The following is a 19,230-nucleotide window of genomic DNA, read 5'->3' as shown; positions in this document are numbered from 1 at the left end:
CTTAGAAGTACTTTTGCTGCATTTTATAAGTTTTGTTATGTTTTGTTTCCATTTTACTTTTCCTAAAGATATTTTTAAATTTCATTAAATTTTTTGACCCCATTGTTGTTTCAGAGCACATTGTTTAATTTTCAAATAATTTAAAACTTTCCATAATGCCTCCTTTTATTGACTTCTTTTATAATACCATTGCTGTCAGAAAAGGTACTTGATATTATTTCAGTCTTCTTGAATTTGATGACTTGTTTTATGGCCTAACATATGATATAATCTGAAGAATGTTCATGTGTATTTGAGAAGAATATGTTTTGTTGTTGTTATGTAGAGTGCTGTTTGTATGTCTGTTCAATCTGTGTGGTATAAATTATTGTTCAAGTTTAATGTTTCCTTATTGATATTCTGTCTGGATGACCTGTCTAAATGTTGAAGTAAGGTATTGATATCCCCTACTATTACTGTGTTGCATTCCACATCTCCGTTCAGGTCTCTAAATGTTTACTTATTATTTAGTTGCTCTGATGTTGAGTGCATATAAAAGTTTACAACAGTTGCATTATCTTGACAAATTGACCGCATTATTATTATTTAATAACCTTCTTTGTTCCTTTATACATTTTTTCCTTTAAATCTATTTCTTCTGAAATAAGTATAACGACCTCTGTTCTCTCTTAGTTTTTATTTTTATAGATTTTTTTCTATTCCTTCACTGCAGTCTATGAATGTACGATACAGTGAAATAAGTCAAGTGTAAGCAGCTTATAATTGGGTATTAATTTTTAATTTATTTGGTCATTCTATGCCTTTTGATTGTAGAATACATTCCATTTTTATTTAAAGTAATTTTTGATAGGCAAGGATTTACTAGTGGCAATTTGTTAATTGTGTTTTGGTTGTTATTTTTAAAAATTCTTTGTTTCTACTCTCTTGCTTGCTTTATTCATGCCTTGATATCTTTCTGTAGTCATATGCTTAGGATTCTTTCTTTTTTTTTTGAGACGGAGTTTCACTCTTGTTACCCAGGCTGGAGTGCAATGGCACGATCTCGGCTCACTGCAACCTCTGCCTCCTGGGTTCAAGCAATTCTCCTGCCTCAGCCTCCCGAGTAACTGGGACTACAGGCACTCACCACCATACCCAGCTAATTTTTGTATTTTCGTAGAGACGGGGTTTCACCATGTTGACCAGGATGGTCTCGATCTTTTGACCTCGTGATCCACCCGCCTCGGCCTCCCAAAGTGCTGGGATTATAGGCGTGAGCCACCGCACCCGGCCGAGGATTTTTTCTTTTAATCTTTTGTGTATCAGAGGTTTTGCTTTGTGGCTATCCTTAGGCTTATATAACGTATCTTTTAAAAGTCTATGTTAAGTTGATAGCAACTGAATTCTGATTACATATAAAATCTGTAAATCTTACTCTGCTCCTCCCACGTTTTATATCTTTGATGACATACTTTACATCTTTCTATAATTCATATCTCTTACCAAGCATTGTGCCTTCAGTTATTCTTAGTAGCATTGCCTTTTAACTTTATGCTAGCTATAATTCCCCATCACCATTACGGTATTAAAGTGTTTGGATTTCATATCATACTTACTTTACTAGTAATTTTTATACTTTAACATATTCATGTTACTATTTAGCATTCTATTCTTTCACCTTCAAGAACTCCCTTTAGCATTTCTTGTAAGGCAAAATAGTGTACTTATACTCTCTCAGCTTTTTGTAATCACAGAAAGACTTTATCACTCCTTTGTTTTTAAGATAGAATTGTAGAATCTGGAATTCTTGGTTGGCAGTAGTTTTCTTTCAGAATTTTGGGTATATCATTCTACTTCCTCATGTCCTGCAGGGTTTCTGTTGAATAATCCACTGACAGTCTTGTGGAAATTCCATTTTATGTGACCTTTCACTTTTTATTTGCTGCTTTCAATACTTCATCTATAATGTTTGATAATTTGATTGTGTTATATCTCCACGTGAGTATCTTTTATTAAACTTATTTGATTGCCTTTGTGATTTCTGGTAGTTGTTTTCCATGTTTTCCCCACTTGTTGGAAGTTTTGTATTATTATTTCTTTGAATATGTTTTATATTTCCTTGTGTCTCATTCTATTTTTTTTTTTTTTTTTTTTTTTTTGAGACGGAGTTTCGCCCTTGTTACCCAGGCTGGAGTGCAATGGCGTGACCTCGGCTCACCGCAACCTCCGCCTCCTGGGTTCAGGCAATTCTCCTGCCTCAGCCTCCTGAGTAGCTGGGATTACAGGCACGCGCCACCACGCCCAGCTAATTTTTTGTATTTTTAGTAGAGACGGGGTTTCACTATGTTGACCAGGATGGTCTCGATCTCTCGACCTCGTGATCCACCCGCCTCGGCCTCCCAAAGTGCTGGGATTATAGGCTTGAGCCACCGCGCCCGGCCCTCATTCTATTTTTTACATGCTGATAATGCATATGTTATTTCACATGATGGCATCCCATCTGGATCTTAAGCTAGCTTCACATTTATTTATTGATTTATTTAGCTCCTCATTTTAGGTGATTTTCAGTAATTTGCCTTCAGGTTCATTAATTTTTTCTTCTACTTTATCTGATCTGATGAATGCCTCTTTAAAATTTTTCATTTCAGTTACAGTATTCTAATATTTTTGTGACTTTTGTTTGGTACTTTTAAAATACTTTCAACCTCTTTGTTGAATTAGTCAATTTGTTGTTGCATTGCTCTCTTGACCTCAGTGAATATATTTATGACCGTATTTTGAATTCCCTCTTGAGTAAATCCACTTCCCTCAAGTCAATGTCTGGAGACTCATCATGTTCTTTTGTTTGGAGTATATTCTCGTTTCTTTCTTTCTTTTTTTTTTCTTTAACTCACTGTGCTTCTGTGCAATGGATACAAAAATGGCCTTTCTCAATCTTATCAGACTGGCATCACATAGTGGAAAGATCTCACTAATTTTTCCAGCCAAAAATTTTCAAGTGCCTCTTAAGTCTTTGTGCATACTGCTGTCTCTTATTTTTGGTGGCCCTCTGGAGGTCAGAATGTGTCACATCTAGTCAGTACCTGGCACAAATAAGGTAGGAGGCAGGCTCTCTAGATGTAGCTGAAAATTTTGAGGCATTGGCTGTGTATTTCACTTCTTTCTGCATTCATAGTGAAAGTAAATGTGGGGGCTTATCTTTCAGTCTCTCTGTATTCCACCAGGTAAGGACCCTGGGGCTATTGCCTGTACTAATATTCAGGCTGCACACTCTGATCCTGAAGAGGTAGCTGCTGAAAATGAGTTCATTGTATTACCACATTTTTGTATTATGTGATGTAGGGCCTTTCAGGAATGCAAATCCCTATCATCTCCCAGAGTGAGTTTATTAAGGAGACAATGCTTTGAGTCAGGGCTATAGATGTAATGACATTTGAAGACATGGCTAAACTTGGTCCAGGAAGAATGGGAAATCTGCGTTAATCATTGGGGTGAGCCTTATGAAGTCCCAAATTTTGACTTTGGCTGTGGGAAGATTATTGTTTGTTTGCATCATCAGCTGCCCTGTGCAAGCTCTGTAGATGCCAGGTTATTAAGTAGCCAGTGGAAGCGTGTGCCCTAAGCCCTTTCTGGAGAGAAATGGAAATCAAACATTCTCTTCCCTTTTCTGCACTGCTCCAATTTGGCATAGCCTCTGGTGTTTTTACATACAATCTGAAGACCAACTCTTTGCTTTATGATCTAAGCAGACTGGTATATTCCTAGTATGTTCTGCTGTGAGAGTTAAGAGTTTCAGGATAGAGTCCTTTTAGAGGTAACTGTAAAAGTTCTAGCACTTGATGGAAGACTTAAACCTTTCTGGGGATAAACAGGGGGCTGCATTTTTATTTTATTTGAAATATTTTCTCGTTTGTTTTGTGGTATGTCTGTTGATGATCAATTGTATTGAAGTTTATAGTCTAATTTCTAAATGTTTATCTAGATAACTTATTTTTGCTGGTTTCTAATTTAATTCTGTTGTGAAAGTATACTGGGAAAATTTCAGTATTTTGAAACAGTAATTTTTTAATTGCACAACTGATAGTCTACTTGCTGATGGTTCTATTTAGAAAAGAAATATGCATACACACTAAGTGTAGAATTAGGCTATAATGGGTCACAATGGGCTTTAAGTTTAAATTTAGAATTAGGCTATACTGTGTCACAATTTTGTTAAATAACCAATCTCTTTCTCAATTACTTAGAAAGAGTAATTCAATCAGAAAATACTTTAAATTAAATAATAATGATTACAGTCCACATTAAAATCAATGGGATATAGTTGAAACCTAGATAGACGTATCTTAGCATCACAACATGCATTGGAAGAAAAGAAAAAACAAAATAAAAACAACAGGTACTATAATCTAGAAGGTAGGAACATACACCTAACAAAAATAGAAGGAAAGAGTGATTCAAGCATAAATAGTTGATCATTAATATTAAGAAAAATAAATTGATGAGAATGTTAAAAACATGTTAAAATATTGAAAAACATAGATAAGGCAAAATACTTTTGACAAAATATGAAGTACTATAATTATTATAGGCAAAAAAGAAAATGAACTTATAAATAACAATTAATGAAGTGTTATTCACCCAAACATCTCCCTGAATTGATTAACAAAATGTCAGACAATTGAAATAATTGCCATGATTTCCTATAATATGCTTACATAAAGCTTTAGGTGAAGTAGAGCATACACTGATAGGAGAGAGCAGAATCAAGGAATTATAGGGTGCTGAATGCTCCTAGATGCTTCCAAACTCCTCCATCAGTCAAACAGGACATGCTTCATTTTCATATTATGAAAAAATAAGATATTACTCATGTATCACAGTTTAACAGGAGTTCAGCTGTGAGATTACAGAGGTGTCTTTATATTTGATTATATAACTAAAGTCAGGCTTTCCCTAAACTATATAGGTAAGGTAGTAAATAAAAGCCTGAGGGCAGTTTCAAACTTTAAATAGCATACTATAAATCACTAGAGAATATATTTAATGCTTATCTTGGTCAAGCGTCAGTAACAAATAGATTATTAACTAAATATAATCTTGTTTCTGGCTAATCAGAATCCACTGGCAGAACATTTTGTGAGGGTTTTAATCCAATTATGATATATTTGATAATAGGTATCAATTTTTATTTAATGTGTGTAATTAAGAATGTAATTCCATTAAAACATTTTAAAGTTTCAAAATAATTACAATTGGTATTACATAAATTATGCAAAATTTATTAAACAAAGAATATATAAAAGAACTATAAGAAAGTCTATGAGAATACAAGCCAAAAGTTCTATTATTTAATATAACTGTTACAAAATTGAAAAGTATAACATTTGTATACATAGATGATTATAATAGGTAATAATTTATAAAACACTTACTGAATTTTATATTCTATTTAATTATATAAATTATGATTCTTAATAAAAAGCCTAATTTTAATATTTTTTATTTTTTATATTTTTATTTTAATGTTAACTATATGTTTAATATTTTTTAGAGGCACAAATACAATTATGCCCACCTCCACCTCAGATTCCCAATTCTGTGAATATTACAACCACATTGAATTATCAAGATGGAGAAAAAGTATCTCTTCTGTGTCAAGAAAATTACCTAATTCAGGAAGGAGAAGAAATTACGTGCAAAGATGGAAGATGGCAATCAGTACCGGGCTGTGTTGGTCAGTAGTAGTGTTTAATTTGTTTTACATAATTCCTTCAAATGAAGTTAATACTCTGTTGTGCTTTGTGTAAGCAAGAGAGACTTTCTTTCTCTATGTCTGTTACTTTATCCAGACACAATAAATCAGGATCTAGGCACATTAATCAATCACCACTTTTTCAGTTTTTTGAACAAAATACAGCCAAAATTTGGAATAATATGTAAATGTCACATAACATTTCCATTCATGCATATTTTAATCCTCGTGATGAATAGGACATGAATGAAGAGGATTATTGAACAAGAAGGTGGTAACATAGATATGGTGGAAGAATATATCTTTGCAAGTTTCTAATAAGTGTTTGTTTTTAAATAATTTTATTTGCTCAAATTATACTCATTTTAAAGTCCAAAATAGTGTTTGATTTTATATTTCAATTTAAATATTTTATTTGTTCTTGACACTTTGATTTTCATTCTTCATTTAGAAAAAATTCCGTGTTCACAACCACCGCATGTAGAACATGGAACCATTAATTCATCCAAATTTTCAGAAGAAAGTTATGCACATGGGACGAAATTGAGTTTTACTTGTGAAGATGGTTTCAGGATATCTGAAGAAAATGAAATAACATGCTCTATGGGAAAATGGAGTTCTCCACCTCAATGTGAAGGTTAGGACAATATGAAAACTCAATTTCTGTTTACAGTAGAATACATTAAAAATGATCTCTTATTATCAAAGTGAAGATATGTATATATATAATAAATACATAAATATATATAACTATAAATGCTGTATAAAAATATAAATATAAATATATAAAATTATGATATTCAAAATACTTTTTGCATGATTGAATCTATTCTATTTCAGTTAATTTTGTTAATGATAGAATAATTTTTTTATTCTGGCATTAAAAATATAACATCTAGCGAAATTAAACCTATCTGTATTAGTTCATTCTCATGCTCCTATAAAGAACCGCCTGACAAAGACAATAAAATACCTAGGAATACAACTAACAAATGATGTAAAAGACCTCTTCAAGGAGAACTACAAATCACAACTCAAGGGAATAAGAGAGCACACAAACAGATGGAGAAACATTCTATGCTCATGGTTAGGAAGAATCAATATTGTGAAATTGACCATACTGCCCAAGTAATTTATAGATTCAACTCTATCCCCATCAAGCTACCAACTGGAAAAACACCACCTAAAGCTTCATATAGAACCAAAAGAGAGCCTGCATAGCCAAGATAATCCTAAGCAAAAAGAACAAAGCTGGAGGCATCAGGCTACCTGATTTCCAACTATACTACAAAGCTGCAGTAATCAAAAGAGCATGGTACTGCCACCAAAACAGAGATACAGACCAACAGAACAGAACAGAGGCCGTGGAGGCAACGCCACACATCTACAACTGATCTTTGACAAACCTGACAAAAACGAGCAATGGGGAAAGGATTCCCAGTTTAGTAAATGGTGTTGGGGAACTGGCTACCCATCTGCAGAAAGCAGAAACTGGACCCCTTCCTGACAGCTTACACTAAAATTAACTCCAGATGGATTAAAGACTTAAACATAAGACCTAACACCATAAAAACTCCAGAAGAAATCGTAGGCAAAACCATTCAGGACATAGACATAGGCAAGGACTTCATGACTAAAACACTACAATCATTGGCAAAAAAAGCCAAAATAGACAAATGGGATCTAATTAAACACCAGAGCTTCTGTACAGCAAAAGAAACAATCATTAGAGTCAACTGGCAACCAACAGAATGTGAAAAAATTTTTGCAATCTACCCATCTAACAAAGGGCTAATAACCAGCATCTACAAAGAACTAAAACAGATTTACAAGAAAAAAACAATCAAACCCATCTAAAAGTGAGCAAAGGATATGAACAGACAGTTTTCAAAAGATGACATAAATCAGGCCAACCAACATATGAAAAAATGCTCATCATCACTGATTATTAGAGAAATGCAAATCAAAACCATATTGAGATGCCACCTCATGCCAGTTAGAATGGCGATCTTTAAAAAATCTGGAGGCAACAGATGCTGGAGAGGATGTGGAGTAATAAGAACTCTTTTACACTGTTGGTGGGAGTGTAAACTAGTTCAACCATTGTGGAAGACAGTGTGGCTCTTCCTCAAGGACCTAGAAATAAAATTTCCATTTGACCCAGCAAATGGAATATACCTAGTATATATACCTCTGGGCATATACCCAGCAATGGGATTGGGGGGACCAAGGGAGGGACAGCGGTGAGTGGGGAGGTCGGGGAGGGTTAACATGGGTAGAAATGCCAGGTGATGGGGGATGGAGGCAGCAAACCACATTGCCATGTGTGTATCTGTGCAACAATCCTGCATGATCTGCACATGTACCCCAGAACCTAAAGTGTAGTAAAAAAAAAAAAATTTTTCAAAAAAAGAAAAAAAAATAGAACTGCCTGATACTGGGTAATTTATGAAGAAAACAGGTTTAATTAGCTCCCAGATCTACCTGGCTGGGGAGGCCTTAGTAAACTTACCAACATGGTGGAAGGAGAAGAAAACACATGATGGCAGGAAGGAGAAATGCTGAGCAAAGAGGAAAAATCCCTCTTTAAAAGCGTTAGATCTGATGATAACTCACTATCGTGAGAATAGAAGCATGGAAGTAACAGCCCCAATTATTCAATTACCTCCCACTGGGCCCCTCCCATGAAATGTAGGGATTATTGGGACTACAATTCAAAAAGATTTGGTGGGGGACATGACAAACCATATCATTCCACCATGTTCCAAGTCTCATGTCCTCACATTTCAAAATATAATCATGCCTTCCCCAAATTTCCAAACTCTTTAACTCATTCCAGCATTAACTCAAAATTCCTGTCCAAAGTCTCATCTGAGACAAGGCAAGTCCTTTCTGCCTATGAGCCTGTAAAATCAAAAACAGGTTAGTTACTTCCTACATATAATGGGGGTACAGGCATTGGGTAAGTGCTCCCATTCCAAAAGGGAGTGAATGGCCAAAACCAAGTGGCTACATGCCTGTTGGAAGTCTGAAATTTAATAGGGCAATGATTAAACCTTAAAGTTCCAAGACTATCTCGTTTGACTTTATGTCTTATATTTAGGTCATGCTGATGCAAAAGGTGGGTGGGCTTACACAGCCTTGGGCAGATCTGCCTGTAACCTTGTTCCTCTCTGGGCTGCTTTCATGGGCTGATACTGAGCTTCTGTGGCTTTTCCAGGAACATGGTGCAAGCTATGAATGCATCTACCATTGTGGGGCTTTACGGATGGTGGTCCTCTTCTCCAAGCTCCATCTCCACAAGGCAGTGCCCCAATGGGGACTCTGTGTGAGAGCTCTGACCCCAAATTTTTCTTCCTTAATGCCCTAGCAGAGGTTCTACATGTGGGCTCCACCCTGTAGCAAACTTTTGCATAGATATCCAGGCATTTCCATATATTATCTGCAACCTGGATGGAGGTTCCCAAACCTCAATTTTTGACTTCTGTGCACCCACAGGCCCAAGACCACGTGCAATTTACTAAGGCTTGGGTTTTAACCTTCTAAGGCAAAAGACTGAGCTGTATGTTGGCCCCTTTTGCCACAGCTAGAGTTGAAGCAGATGGGATACAAGACCTCATGTCCTGAGGCCGCATAGAGCAGGGGGCTTTCCATGGAAAGGAAAGTCTCTTTCCATGGAAAGGAAAAAAAAAACAAACAAACCATTTTTTTTTTCCTTCCTGGACCTCTTGGCCTGTGATGGGAGGGGCTGCCATGAAGGCCTCTGACATGCCCTGGAGACATTTTCCCTACTGTTTTTGGCTCTCATTACTTTGGCAAATTTCTGCTACAGGTTTGAATTTCTCCCCAGAAAATGAGGTTTTCTTTTCTATTGCATTATCAGGGTGCAAAATTTCAGACTTTTGTGCTCTGCTTCCTCTTGAACTCTTTGCCACTAAGAAGCTATTTCTTCTTCCAGATAGCCTAAATCATCTTCTCAAGTTTAAAGTTCCACAGATTTTTAGGGCAAGGCCAATATGCCACCAGTCTCTTTGCATAGCAAGAGTGACCTTTACTCCAGTGTCCAACAAGTTCCTCATTGGTATTGGAGACCACCTCCGCCTGGACTTCATTGTCCATATCACTATAAACGTTTTGGTCAAAGCCATTCTACAAGTCTCTAGGTAATGCCAAACTTTCTCACTTCTTCTTGTCTTCTGAGCCCTCCACATTCCTAGGAAGTTCCAAACTTTTACATGGTTTCTTCTGACTCCTCCAAATGGTTCTAACCTCTGCCTGTTATCCATTTCCAAAGTCGCTTCCACATTTTTGGTTATCTTTACAGCAGCATCCTACTATCTGTGGTACCAATTAACTGATTAGTTCGTTCTCACACTGCTATAAAGAACTACCCTAGACTACATAATTTATAAAGGAAAGAGGTTTAATTGACTCACAGTTCCACATGGCTGTGGGGACCTCAGGAAACTTAGAACTGTGGTGGAAGTGTAAGCAAATATGTCCTTCACATGATGGCACAAGGAGAAGTGCAAAGCAAAGACGAATCAGCCCCTTGTAAAACCATCAGATCTCATGAGAACTGACTTCTGAAAACAGAAGCAGAGGGATAATCACCCCCATGATTCAGTTTCCTCCCACGAGGTCTCTCCCACAACACATGAGGATTATGGCAACTGCAATTCAAGATGAGATTTGGGTGGGGACATAGCCAAACCATATCACTACATGTTCTGTAAGTTGTCATGTTTGCTTTGCCACTAGGTTTTAAAACTTCTTTTACTTTCTTCCCAGAAGGCCCCTTCTGATTTCCTACAATATATTATGTTTTACCTGGAATTGTTAACCCCCAATGTGTATCTTATTATCACTAATAAGTTTACAGAGGCATTCCATATTGAGGCATTGATGATAATCTCTTTCTTAAATGTATTGATATTTTTAGTTTCAAGTCCTTGCTCGGTTCATGACAGTTGGATAGATGGACAGACACCAGAATGTTGGTTTTAGGAAACATTTGTGCACTTATCTGTGACATCATAGTAACTCCTGTGTTGTTCATTTTCAAATAAAGCTACTAAATATAAAAATAGGTACATAAAATTAAATTTCTGAGTTAGTGAAACCTGATTTTTTCTTTCCTTAGGTCTTCCTTGTAAGTCTCCACCTAAGATTTCTAATGGTGCTGTACCTAACATGTCAGACAGTTATCAGTATGAAGAAGAAGTTACATACACATGTTCTGAAGGTTTTGGAATTGATGGACCTGCCACTGCAAAATGCTTGGGAGAAAAATGGTCCCACCCTCCAGAATGCATAAGTATGGTGTTTTGAATTTTACTACATGTATGATAAATATTCTTCATTCAAAGTATAAGTGTTACCAATAATGAAGTAAGCAGTGACTCTAGAATTTCACAAGGTTTTCTTGAATATTCTGGAGTGTTGTAGGAAATTATAGCTCTAGTAATTAAAATGTTTGACATGATAAGCCAAATTGCTTCATTTTCACATCATCTTGTGTGAACTTTCAACATCCTCTGATGTACATCCTCAGATTTCTCATCTCTATTCTTAGAGTGCAGCTGTTCTCTACTCTTCAATCTTCTGTCAGTTTATCAACAATCTCCCCCTAAGTATATTTTCTAAACGATTAAAAACATTATTATAGGTAATTCACATTGGACAGAAGCAAAAAACTCAGAAATAAACAATCTGGTGGTGTATTACTGTTTTCTCACATTGCTATAAAGAACTTCCCAATACTGGTTAATTTATAAAAGAAATCGTTTTAATTGACACATAGTTCCATAAAGCCGAGGAGGCATCATGAAACTTACAATTATGGCAGAGGAGAAGCAGGCACCTTCTTCACAAGGTGGCAGGAGAGAGAGGAGTTAGCAAAAGAGGAACTTCCAAATATTTATAAAACCATCAGATCTTGTTACATACAGGAAACTGCCTCCATGATCCAATCACTTCCCACCAGGTCTCTCTCTCAACACCTGAGGATTATAATTCAAGATGAGATTTGTGTGGGAACACAGACCCTAACCATATCAGGTGACAAGGATGGGAAAAAATAATGTGAACACTAAATGTGTATTTGCAAGTGCTACAGCTACCAGTATCTCTTCAGGTTTCTAACATCATTCCTATCTTGTTTTTTTTTTTAATAGATTGAGAACAATTTAATTAAGTCAAAATGGCTAACATATTTTGTCAAGTTATGAGAAAAATATTGCCCAGTATTAATCGATTCTATATTTCACCATTATTTTAGAATATATTACATACACTATATGTAACCTGTTTTTAAAGATTTGCTGAACAAATACTTATTTTTCCTATTTCAGTAACGGATTGTAATGGTTTACCGAGCTTTGAAAATGCCAGACCCGAGGGAGTGACGAAGAATTCCTATAGGTCGGGTGAGCAGGTGACTTACACTTGTGCACCATATTACCAAATGGATGGACCCAGTACTGTAACATGTATTAATAGGAAATGGACAGGAAGGCCAACATGCAGAGGTATTTGATGAATTTTAAAAATGTCTTTATATAAAGTGTGGTCCCTGCTCAGTGGCACCTGCCTGTAATCCCAGCACTTGGGGAGACCAAGGTGGGTGGATCACTTCAGGTCAGCAGTTTGAGACCAGCCTGCCCTTCATGGTACAACCCCATCTCTACTAAAAATACAAAAAAATGTAGTGGGGCATGGTGGCTTGTATCTGTAGTCCCAGCTACTGGGGAGGCTGAGGCAGGAGAATGCTTGAACCAGGGAGATGAAGGTTGAAGTGAGCCAAGAGCACATAACTACACTCCAACCAGGGTGACACAGCAACATTCTGTCTAAAAAAAATAATAAAAAGCCCGGGCGCGGTGGCTCAAGCCTGTAATCCCAGCACTTTGGGAGGCCGAGGCGGGTGGATCACGAGGTCAACAGATCGAGACCATCCTGGTCAACATGGTGAAACCCCGTCTCTACTAAAAATACAAAAAATTAGTTGGGCATGTTGGCACGTGCCTGTAATCCCAGCTACTCAGGAGGCTGAGGCAGGAGAATTGCCTGAACCCAGGAGGCGGAGGTTGCGGTGAGCCGAGATCGTGCCATTGCACTCCAGCCTGGGTAATAAGAGCGAAATTCCGTCTCAAAAAAAAAAAAAAAAAAAAAAAAGATAAATAGATAAGTAAAATTTATTTATATAAAGTGTCTTAGACAATAAAATATAGAATTGTCTCCAACATCATTTAAAATGAACATAAATTAAGTTTTTAGGGCAGGACAAAATAGATATATCCCTAAAAATAACTGAGTATTTGATTGTTAATCTTAGCCCAATAGTTCTCAAAGTGTGGTCCCTAAACCAGCAGTGTCATAATCTTCTAGGAGATTGCTGGGAATGAAAATTAAATTTCATAAGCTCATTCTAGACATACAGAATCAAAATTCTTGAAATAGGATCCTGAAACTGGTTTACCAACCCCTCCAGGGAATTCTATGCACACTTCTGTGAGAAGCATTGCTATGTACGTTCTCAGACTTCTCATTATTACTAAATATTACTAAATAAATACTAATTATTACTATGCTATTATTATTAAACATGGACATGAAACTGAAGAATTTTGCATTGTTCAGCATAGTATCCTTAAACATTGGCAATTAAATTATCTGAAGTTATTTTTATTATTTTAGACTTATTTTCTCTTATTTTTCCACATCTCCAATTTGGATCCTTTGGTTATCCATTCTTCTCTTTTAACTTGGGTAATTTTCAAAATGTGTTTTTAACTCTGCTGATTCGGTAGGAAAATGCCTGTTTGTGTTTATTTTTAAGGGGATAAAATGTATAAGCAGGATGATTGCCAACCCAAATCTGATGTCACATAATCTATTTATGTTATTTTTTTTTGCATTTTATAAAGTAATGCCAAATGCATAGAACTGGTAATATTTATGCTACTCAAACTCAAAGAGAGATATCCAGGAAAGCTTCCATTTATACTGGCTTCCAGAAGGAAAAAAAAGTTCTATCTGTGTTCTAGCAAAGGATGAAGAAATTTAAAACATCAAAGCTTGTACCTTACAAAAAATTTGTATTATGGCTTTTCCTCAACATTATATTTAAATGTATTACAATCAACAAAAATTTGATAACAGATTGTCGATTTGTTTTAAATTCATTTTGAAATATATCTGTATTATTTTGATTTACTACTCAAAATGAACACTAGGTGAAATTACTTCTTTTGTTTCTATTCAGACAGTTCTTGTACAAATCCGCCCAGAGTACAAAATGCTTATATGAGGCAAACACAGAAGGATAGATATTTATCTGGTGATAAAGTATATTATGAATGTAGGAGACCTTATGAAATGTTTGGGGATGCAGAAGTGATATGTGTAAATGGAAACTGGACCGAACCACCTCAATGCAAAGGTAGAGTATTATATTTCCCTTAACATTTTTGGAGAGTACAGCAGGGTTAAAATATGTTGATTTAAATCAAACAAAGTAATTTCTGTGTAATCTATTTTTCAAATGCAAATGAAATGATTGATGATGCCTAAAATTCAATTATTCTTGTGAATGGAACACAAGTAACATGGTGTATTAATTTTGAAAATATTTGACCAAATTAAAAGGAGAATTGGAACTTGAAAAATAATGTATCTTAAGCTTTACAACACTCCGTTCCTTCTCAGGAATACAGGTAATAAAAAATACATTATGTGCATTTGACAGACATAAGATATGTCCACTCTAAGATATAGAAATGATAGTTGAAGAGATATCATAGATTGTAATATAAATGTGGACATCTTCAGTATACAGATTACATTCAAAAGTATGTGACTAACTGAACTCATCCAGGGACCTACCGTATTTATAAAAAGAAGTCTGAGCACATAATCCTGGTTCATTCTAATATACAGAGATGCAGTAAGGGAAACCAACAAAGGAAATTGTATCTTATTGACCTCCATTTTTAAAAATTAATGTTTGTCTGAGTTTTTTCACTATTTTACTTAGAATCTACCTAGAAGTGAGTTTTTGTAGGCAGCATATATGCATTCTGCCTTTCTGGGTCTGGTTTATTTTTATGTTTATTTTTTGAAATTTTATTTTATTTTTTGATGGAGTCTTGCTCTATGGCCAGGCTAGAGTGCGGTGGTGTGACCTCAGCTCACTGCAGTCTCTGCCTCCTGGGTTCAAGTGATTCTCCTGCCTCAGCTTCCCGAGTAGCTGGGATTACAAGTGCACGCCACCATGCCCAGCTAATTTTTGTATTTTTAGTAGATGGGGTTTCACCATGTGGGCCGGGATGGTTTTCATCTCCTGACCTCATGATCCTCCTGCCTCAGCCTCCCGAAGTGCTGGGATTGCAGTCTGGAGCCACGTCGTCCGGCTTTTTCTGCCTCTCTTGCCCTTTTAACTGGTGCACTTGGACCATTTACACTTAAAATAATTATTGATATGTAGGACTTAAACCTCTGCCATTTATTTGTTTCTGTTTGTTTCCTCTGGTTTCAGTCCTATTTTCCTATTCCTTCATTCCCCTTGGGGAAAATTTTTAATAAGATTAAGGAATTTTGATTCATATGTATCATTTTTGATTGTATCTCTTTGTATAGCTTTTCTCCTCCTTCAAAAAGGTTGTGGCTCTAGGTACTACTATGTGCATGTAATAACATATCACTGTCTACTGGTACAGACATCTCCATCTTCTATTGGCATACGAAAATCTTACTTTTATTTAGATCCATTTATCCTCTCCACATATTAAAGACAAAGGCCATTAGTATTTTCTGTACATACATTGAGCACCATATTAAACCATAATTTAACAAACTTAAGAGAAGAAAGTCGGTTATATTGACTCCTCTTTTCATTCATTATATTGTCCTATCTGTCTCCTAAAGTCTCAAGCTCTTTCTGCTATCTCTTTATTTTAATTTGAAGAATTCATTTAGTTATTCTTTAAGCACAGGTCTACTGGACAAAAATTCTCTTGGTTTCCGGTTCTTTGAGCGTGTCTATATTTGCCCTTTTACTTATAAAGGATAGTGTCACTGGTTATAAAATTTGGAATTGAAAGTTCTTTTAACACTTGAAAACTGTGCCACATGCTTATAGGTGAAGAACTCACTGGCATTGGATTTGTTGATCTCCTAGAGAAAAGGCATAGTTTTTTGTCTAGTTACTATCAAGATTTTTTTTTCTTTTTCTTTAAGTAGTGTTATTTTAATGTCTATTGGTATAAATCACAATGTGTTTATTCTCTTTGGAGGTCACTCAGCTTCTTAAATATGTAGGTTTATGCCTATGGCCAAAGTGGGAGGTTTTCAGTCATTATTTTATTTATTTCTTTTTCCAGCTGATTATCCTTTTCCTTCTCTTTCTGGATCAGCATTATTTATTGTTGTTGTATTTTTCTAAATGTCTCAGTTGAGATTTTTGTTTTCAGTCTATTTTCAGAGTGGTAATTTATATTGCTCTATATTCAAGTTCATGGATTTGTCATCTCCCAATGTATTATTAAGCCTATCCAGTGTTTGAAAAAATTTTTGTCTCACTTTTCCATTTTATAATTTCTTCCAGGTTTTTTTTTATTATGCTTTAAATTCTGGGGTACATGTGCAGGTAATGCAGGTTTTAAAAACCATCATCAATTTCAAAATCTCTGCCCTCAGCATCACTCCAAAGAATGTTGAATATCAAATAAGAAATTTTCTTTGTCCTAGTTTTCTATGTTTACCATGTATTCATTCAGAGAAACATTTCTTATTCCTGGACTACTATAGGCAGAAACATTTGTTAATGTTTCATGTGTTTCTTCAGTAAGGAAAAAAGAACTTAAATATATTACTTTCAGTTTGTAAGATTAAAATTTCGTCCAGGAATCATTTCTTTCCCCCAAAATCACAGCACTGTTGATATTATATAAAATGATGTGTTTATATTTGCCTTATTTAAATTTGTATTTTGATTTGCTCTCCCAAGAAATCAAGTGATGAAATGATGTTTTTTAGATTCTGCAGGAAAATGTGGGCCCCCTCCACCTATTGCCAATGGAGACACTACTTCATTCCCACTGTCAGTATATGCTCCAGATTCATCAGTGGAGTATCAATGCCAGAACTTGTATGAACTTGAGGGTAACAAGCGAATAACATGTAGAAATGGACAATGGTCAGAACCACCAAAATGCCTACGTAAGTCCTTTAATATACCCATGGAATACTGGAAAAATCAGTGTGATGAGTCTGATAGTTTGCTGTTTGTAACAGAATAATCACAGATTACTGAGCAACTATTCTGCTGAATGCTTGCCTACCAAATATTTATGTTAGAAAGTCAAGAAATTTTTCTCTTTCTCTTTATATTTTAAAACATTTAGTTAACAAATAAAAATAATATATTTTCATGTTTGACAATATGCTCTTTTGATATATTTGTAGTACAATGATTACCACAATCAAATTAATTTGCACATTTCTTATCACCTATGATTACCTTTGTGTGTAGGTGAGTGTGTGAGTTATATGTGTGTGAGTTTGTGGTGAGGATACTTAAAATCTGCTTTCTTACTAATTTTCAAATAATACAATACTATTGGCTATAAATAACACTAGAACTCTATGTTTGATTCCAAGTTCTTACTTGTATCATAGCTGAAAATTTGTACTCTTTCACCAATATCTTAATTAAAGAAAAACAATGATAGGTTCTAAAATGCAGGGATCCTAAACTGACAACTGACATAATGAACCATTGATAAAAAAAAAAAAACCCTAATTCTCATACATAAAACATGGCACCCCATTTTCACGTCATTTACCATTTTTACTTTATTTAAATCATTATGATGTTTTTACATAGTTGGCTTAGATACTGTTTTGAGAAGTAATTCCTGAACCATCATATAACATTCTACTTCAAAATCTGGAATTCTATTGAGAAGATTTGTATACTAGTTAATGCTTTATGTTCATTGTTTTCTATTTTCAGATCCATGTGTAATATCACAAGAAACTATGAAAAAATATAACTTAACATTTAAGTGGACAGACGAACCAAAACTTTATGCAAGATCAGGTGAACCAGTTCAATTTCAGTGTAAATATGGATATTCTCTTTCGCCACGTTCTCAGTCTGTTCGAAGAACATGTCAGGATGGGAAACTGGACTATCCCACTTGTGTAAAAAACAATTAGAATTAAAATCCATACCTTTATTCAGAACATTATTATTAAATCAGTTCTCAATTTCATTTTTAAGTATTGTTTTATTCCTTTTCATTCATAAGTAAAATTTTGGGTTGATTTGTGAAAATGTACCTATAATCTGAGACCCATGGCCCTTTTCTTAAAAGCTCCATATTAAAACTTGGCAAATAAACTGTTGTGTCCAGTTCATGAAATTTGTATGACAAGAAATTAGATACAATTTTTTTCAGACTTCATTTCTGTCCATCACTCTTAAATCTCTCAAAGTTTTTTCCATAACTGCTGAGGCTCATTGTTTTTTTTTCTTCTTTTTTCTTTTTCTTTTCTTTTATTATTTTTTTTTATTGCATTTTAGGTTTTGGGGTACATGTGAAGAACATGCAAGGTTGTTGCATAGGTACACACATGGCAGTGTGGTTTGCTGCCTTCCTTCCCCTCACCTGTATCTGTCATTTCTCCCCATGCTATCTCTTCCCACCTCCCCACCCCCCCGTCCCTCCCCCATTTCCCCCCAACGGACCCCAGTGTGTAGTGCTCCCCTCCCCGTGTCCATGTGTTCTCATTGTTCAACACCCGCCTATGAGTGAGAACATGGTGTTTGATTTTCTGCTCTTGTGTCAGTTTGCTGAGAATGATGGTTTCCAGGTTCATCCATGTCCCTACAAAGGACACGAACTCATCGTTTTTGATGGCTGTGTAATATTCCATGGTGTATTATGTACCACATTTTCCCTATCCAGTCTATCATCAGTGGGCATTTGGGTTGGTTCCAGGTCTTTGCTATTGTAAACAGTGCTGCAATGAACATTCGTGTGCATGTGTCCTAACAGTAGAATGATTTATAATCCTTTGGCTATATACCCAGTAATGGGATTGCTGGGTCAAATGGGATTTCTATTTTTGGTCATTGAGGAATCGCCACACTGTCTTCCACAATGGTTGAATTAATTTACACTCCCACCAACAGTGTAAAATTGTTCCTATTTCTCCACATCCTCTCCAGCGTCTGTTGTCTCCAGATTTTTTAATGATTGCCATTCTAACTGGTGTGAGATGGTATCTCAATGTGGTTTTGATTTGCATTTCTCTAATGACCGGTGATGATGAGCATTTTTTCATATGTTTGCTGGCCTCCTGTATGTCTTCTTTTGTAAAGTGTCTGCTCATATCCTTCACCCATTTTTGAATGGGCTTGTTTTTTTCTTGTAGATCTGTTTTAGTTCTTTGTAAGTTCTGGATATCAGCCCCTTGTCAGATGGGTAGAC

The 19,230-nt window shown here is 35.5% G+C and overlaps 1 protein-coding gene across 3 annotated transcripts in view; it reads left to right on the top strand.

Annotated features, from left to right (window-relative positions):
• Positions 1-19,230, top strand: part of LOC101044777 (complement factor H-related protein 5) — a 145,529-nt gene that overhangs the window by 82,876 nt on the left and 43,423 nt on the right. For 2 of the 3 annotated variants that reach the window (XM_074389696.1, XM_003938145.4), the window contains 7 exons: positions 5,531-5,713; positions 6,183-6,368; positions 10,875-11,048; positions 12,085-12,261; positions 13,998-14,174; positions 16,769-16,951; positions 17,748-18,137. In XM_074389696.1, the coding sequence (XP_074245797.1) occupies positions 5,531-5,713; positions 6,183-6,368; positions 10,875-11,048; positions 12,085-12,261; positions 13,998-14,174; positions 16,769-16,951; positions 17,748-17,953 (1,286 nt within the window). In that variant the 3' untranslated portion in view covers positions 17,954-18,137. Of the gene's footprint in view, positions 1-5,530; positions 5,714-6,182; positions 6,369-10,874; positions 11,049-12,084; positions 12,262-13,997; positions 14,175-16,768; positions 16,952-17,747; positions 18,138-19,230 lie in introns of those variants that run through there. The other variant, XM_074389698.1, reaches the window with a different exon arrangement.

This window comes from Saimiri boliviensis, chromosome 19 (genome assembly GCF_048565385.1).
Source record: "Saimiri boliviensis isolate mSaiBol1 chromosome 19, mSaiBol1.pri, whole genome shotgun sequence".
NCBI lineage: Eukaryota > Metazoa > Chordata > Mammalia > Primates > Cebidae > Saimiri > Saimiri boliviensis.
The sequence above is the reverse complement of the archived record's forward strand: the minus strand, read 5'-3'. Positions and strand labels throughout refer to the sequence as shown.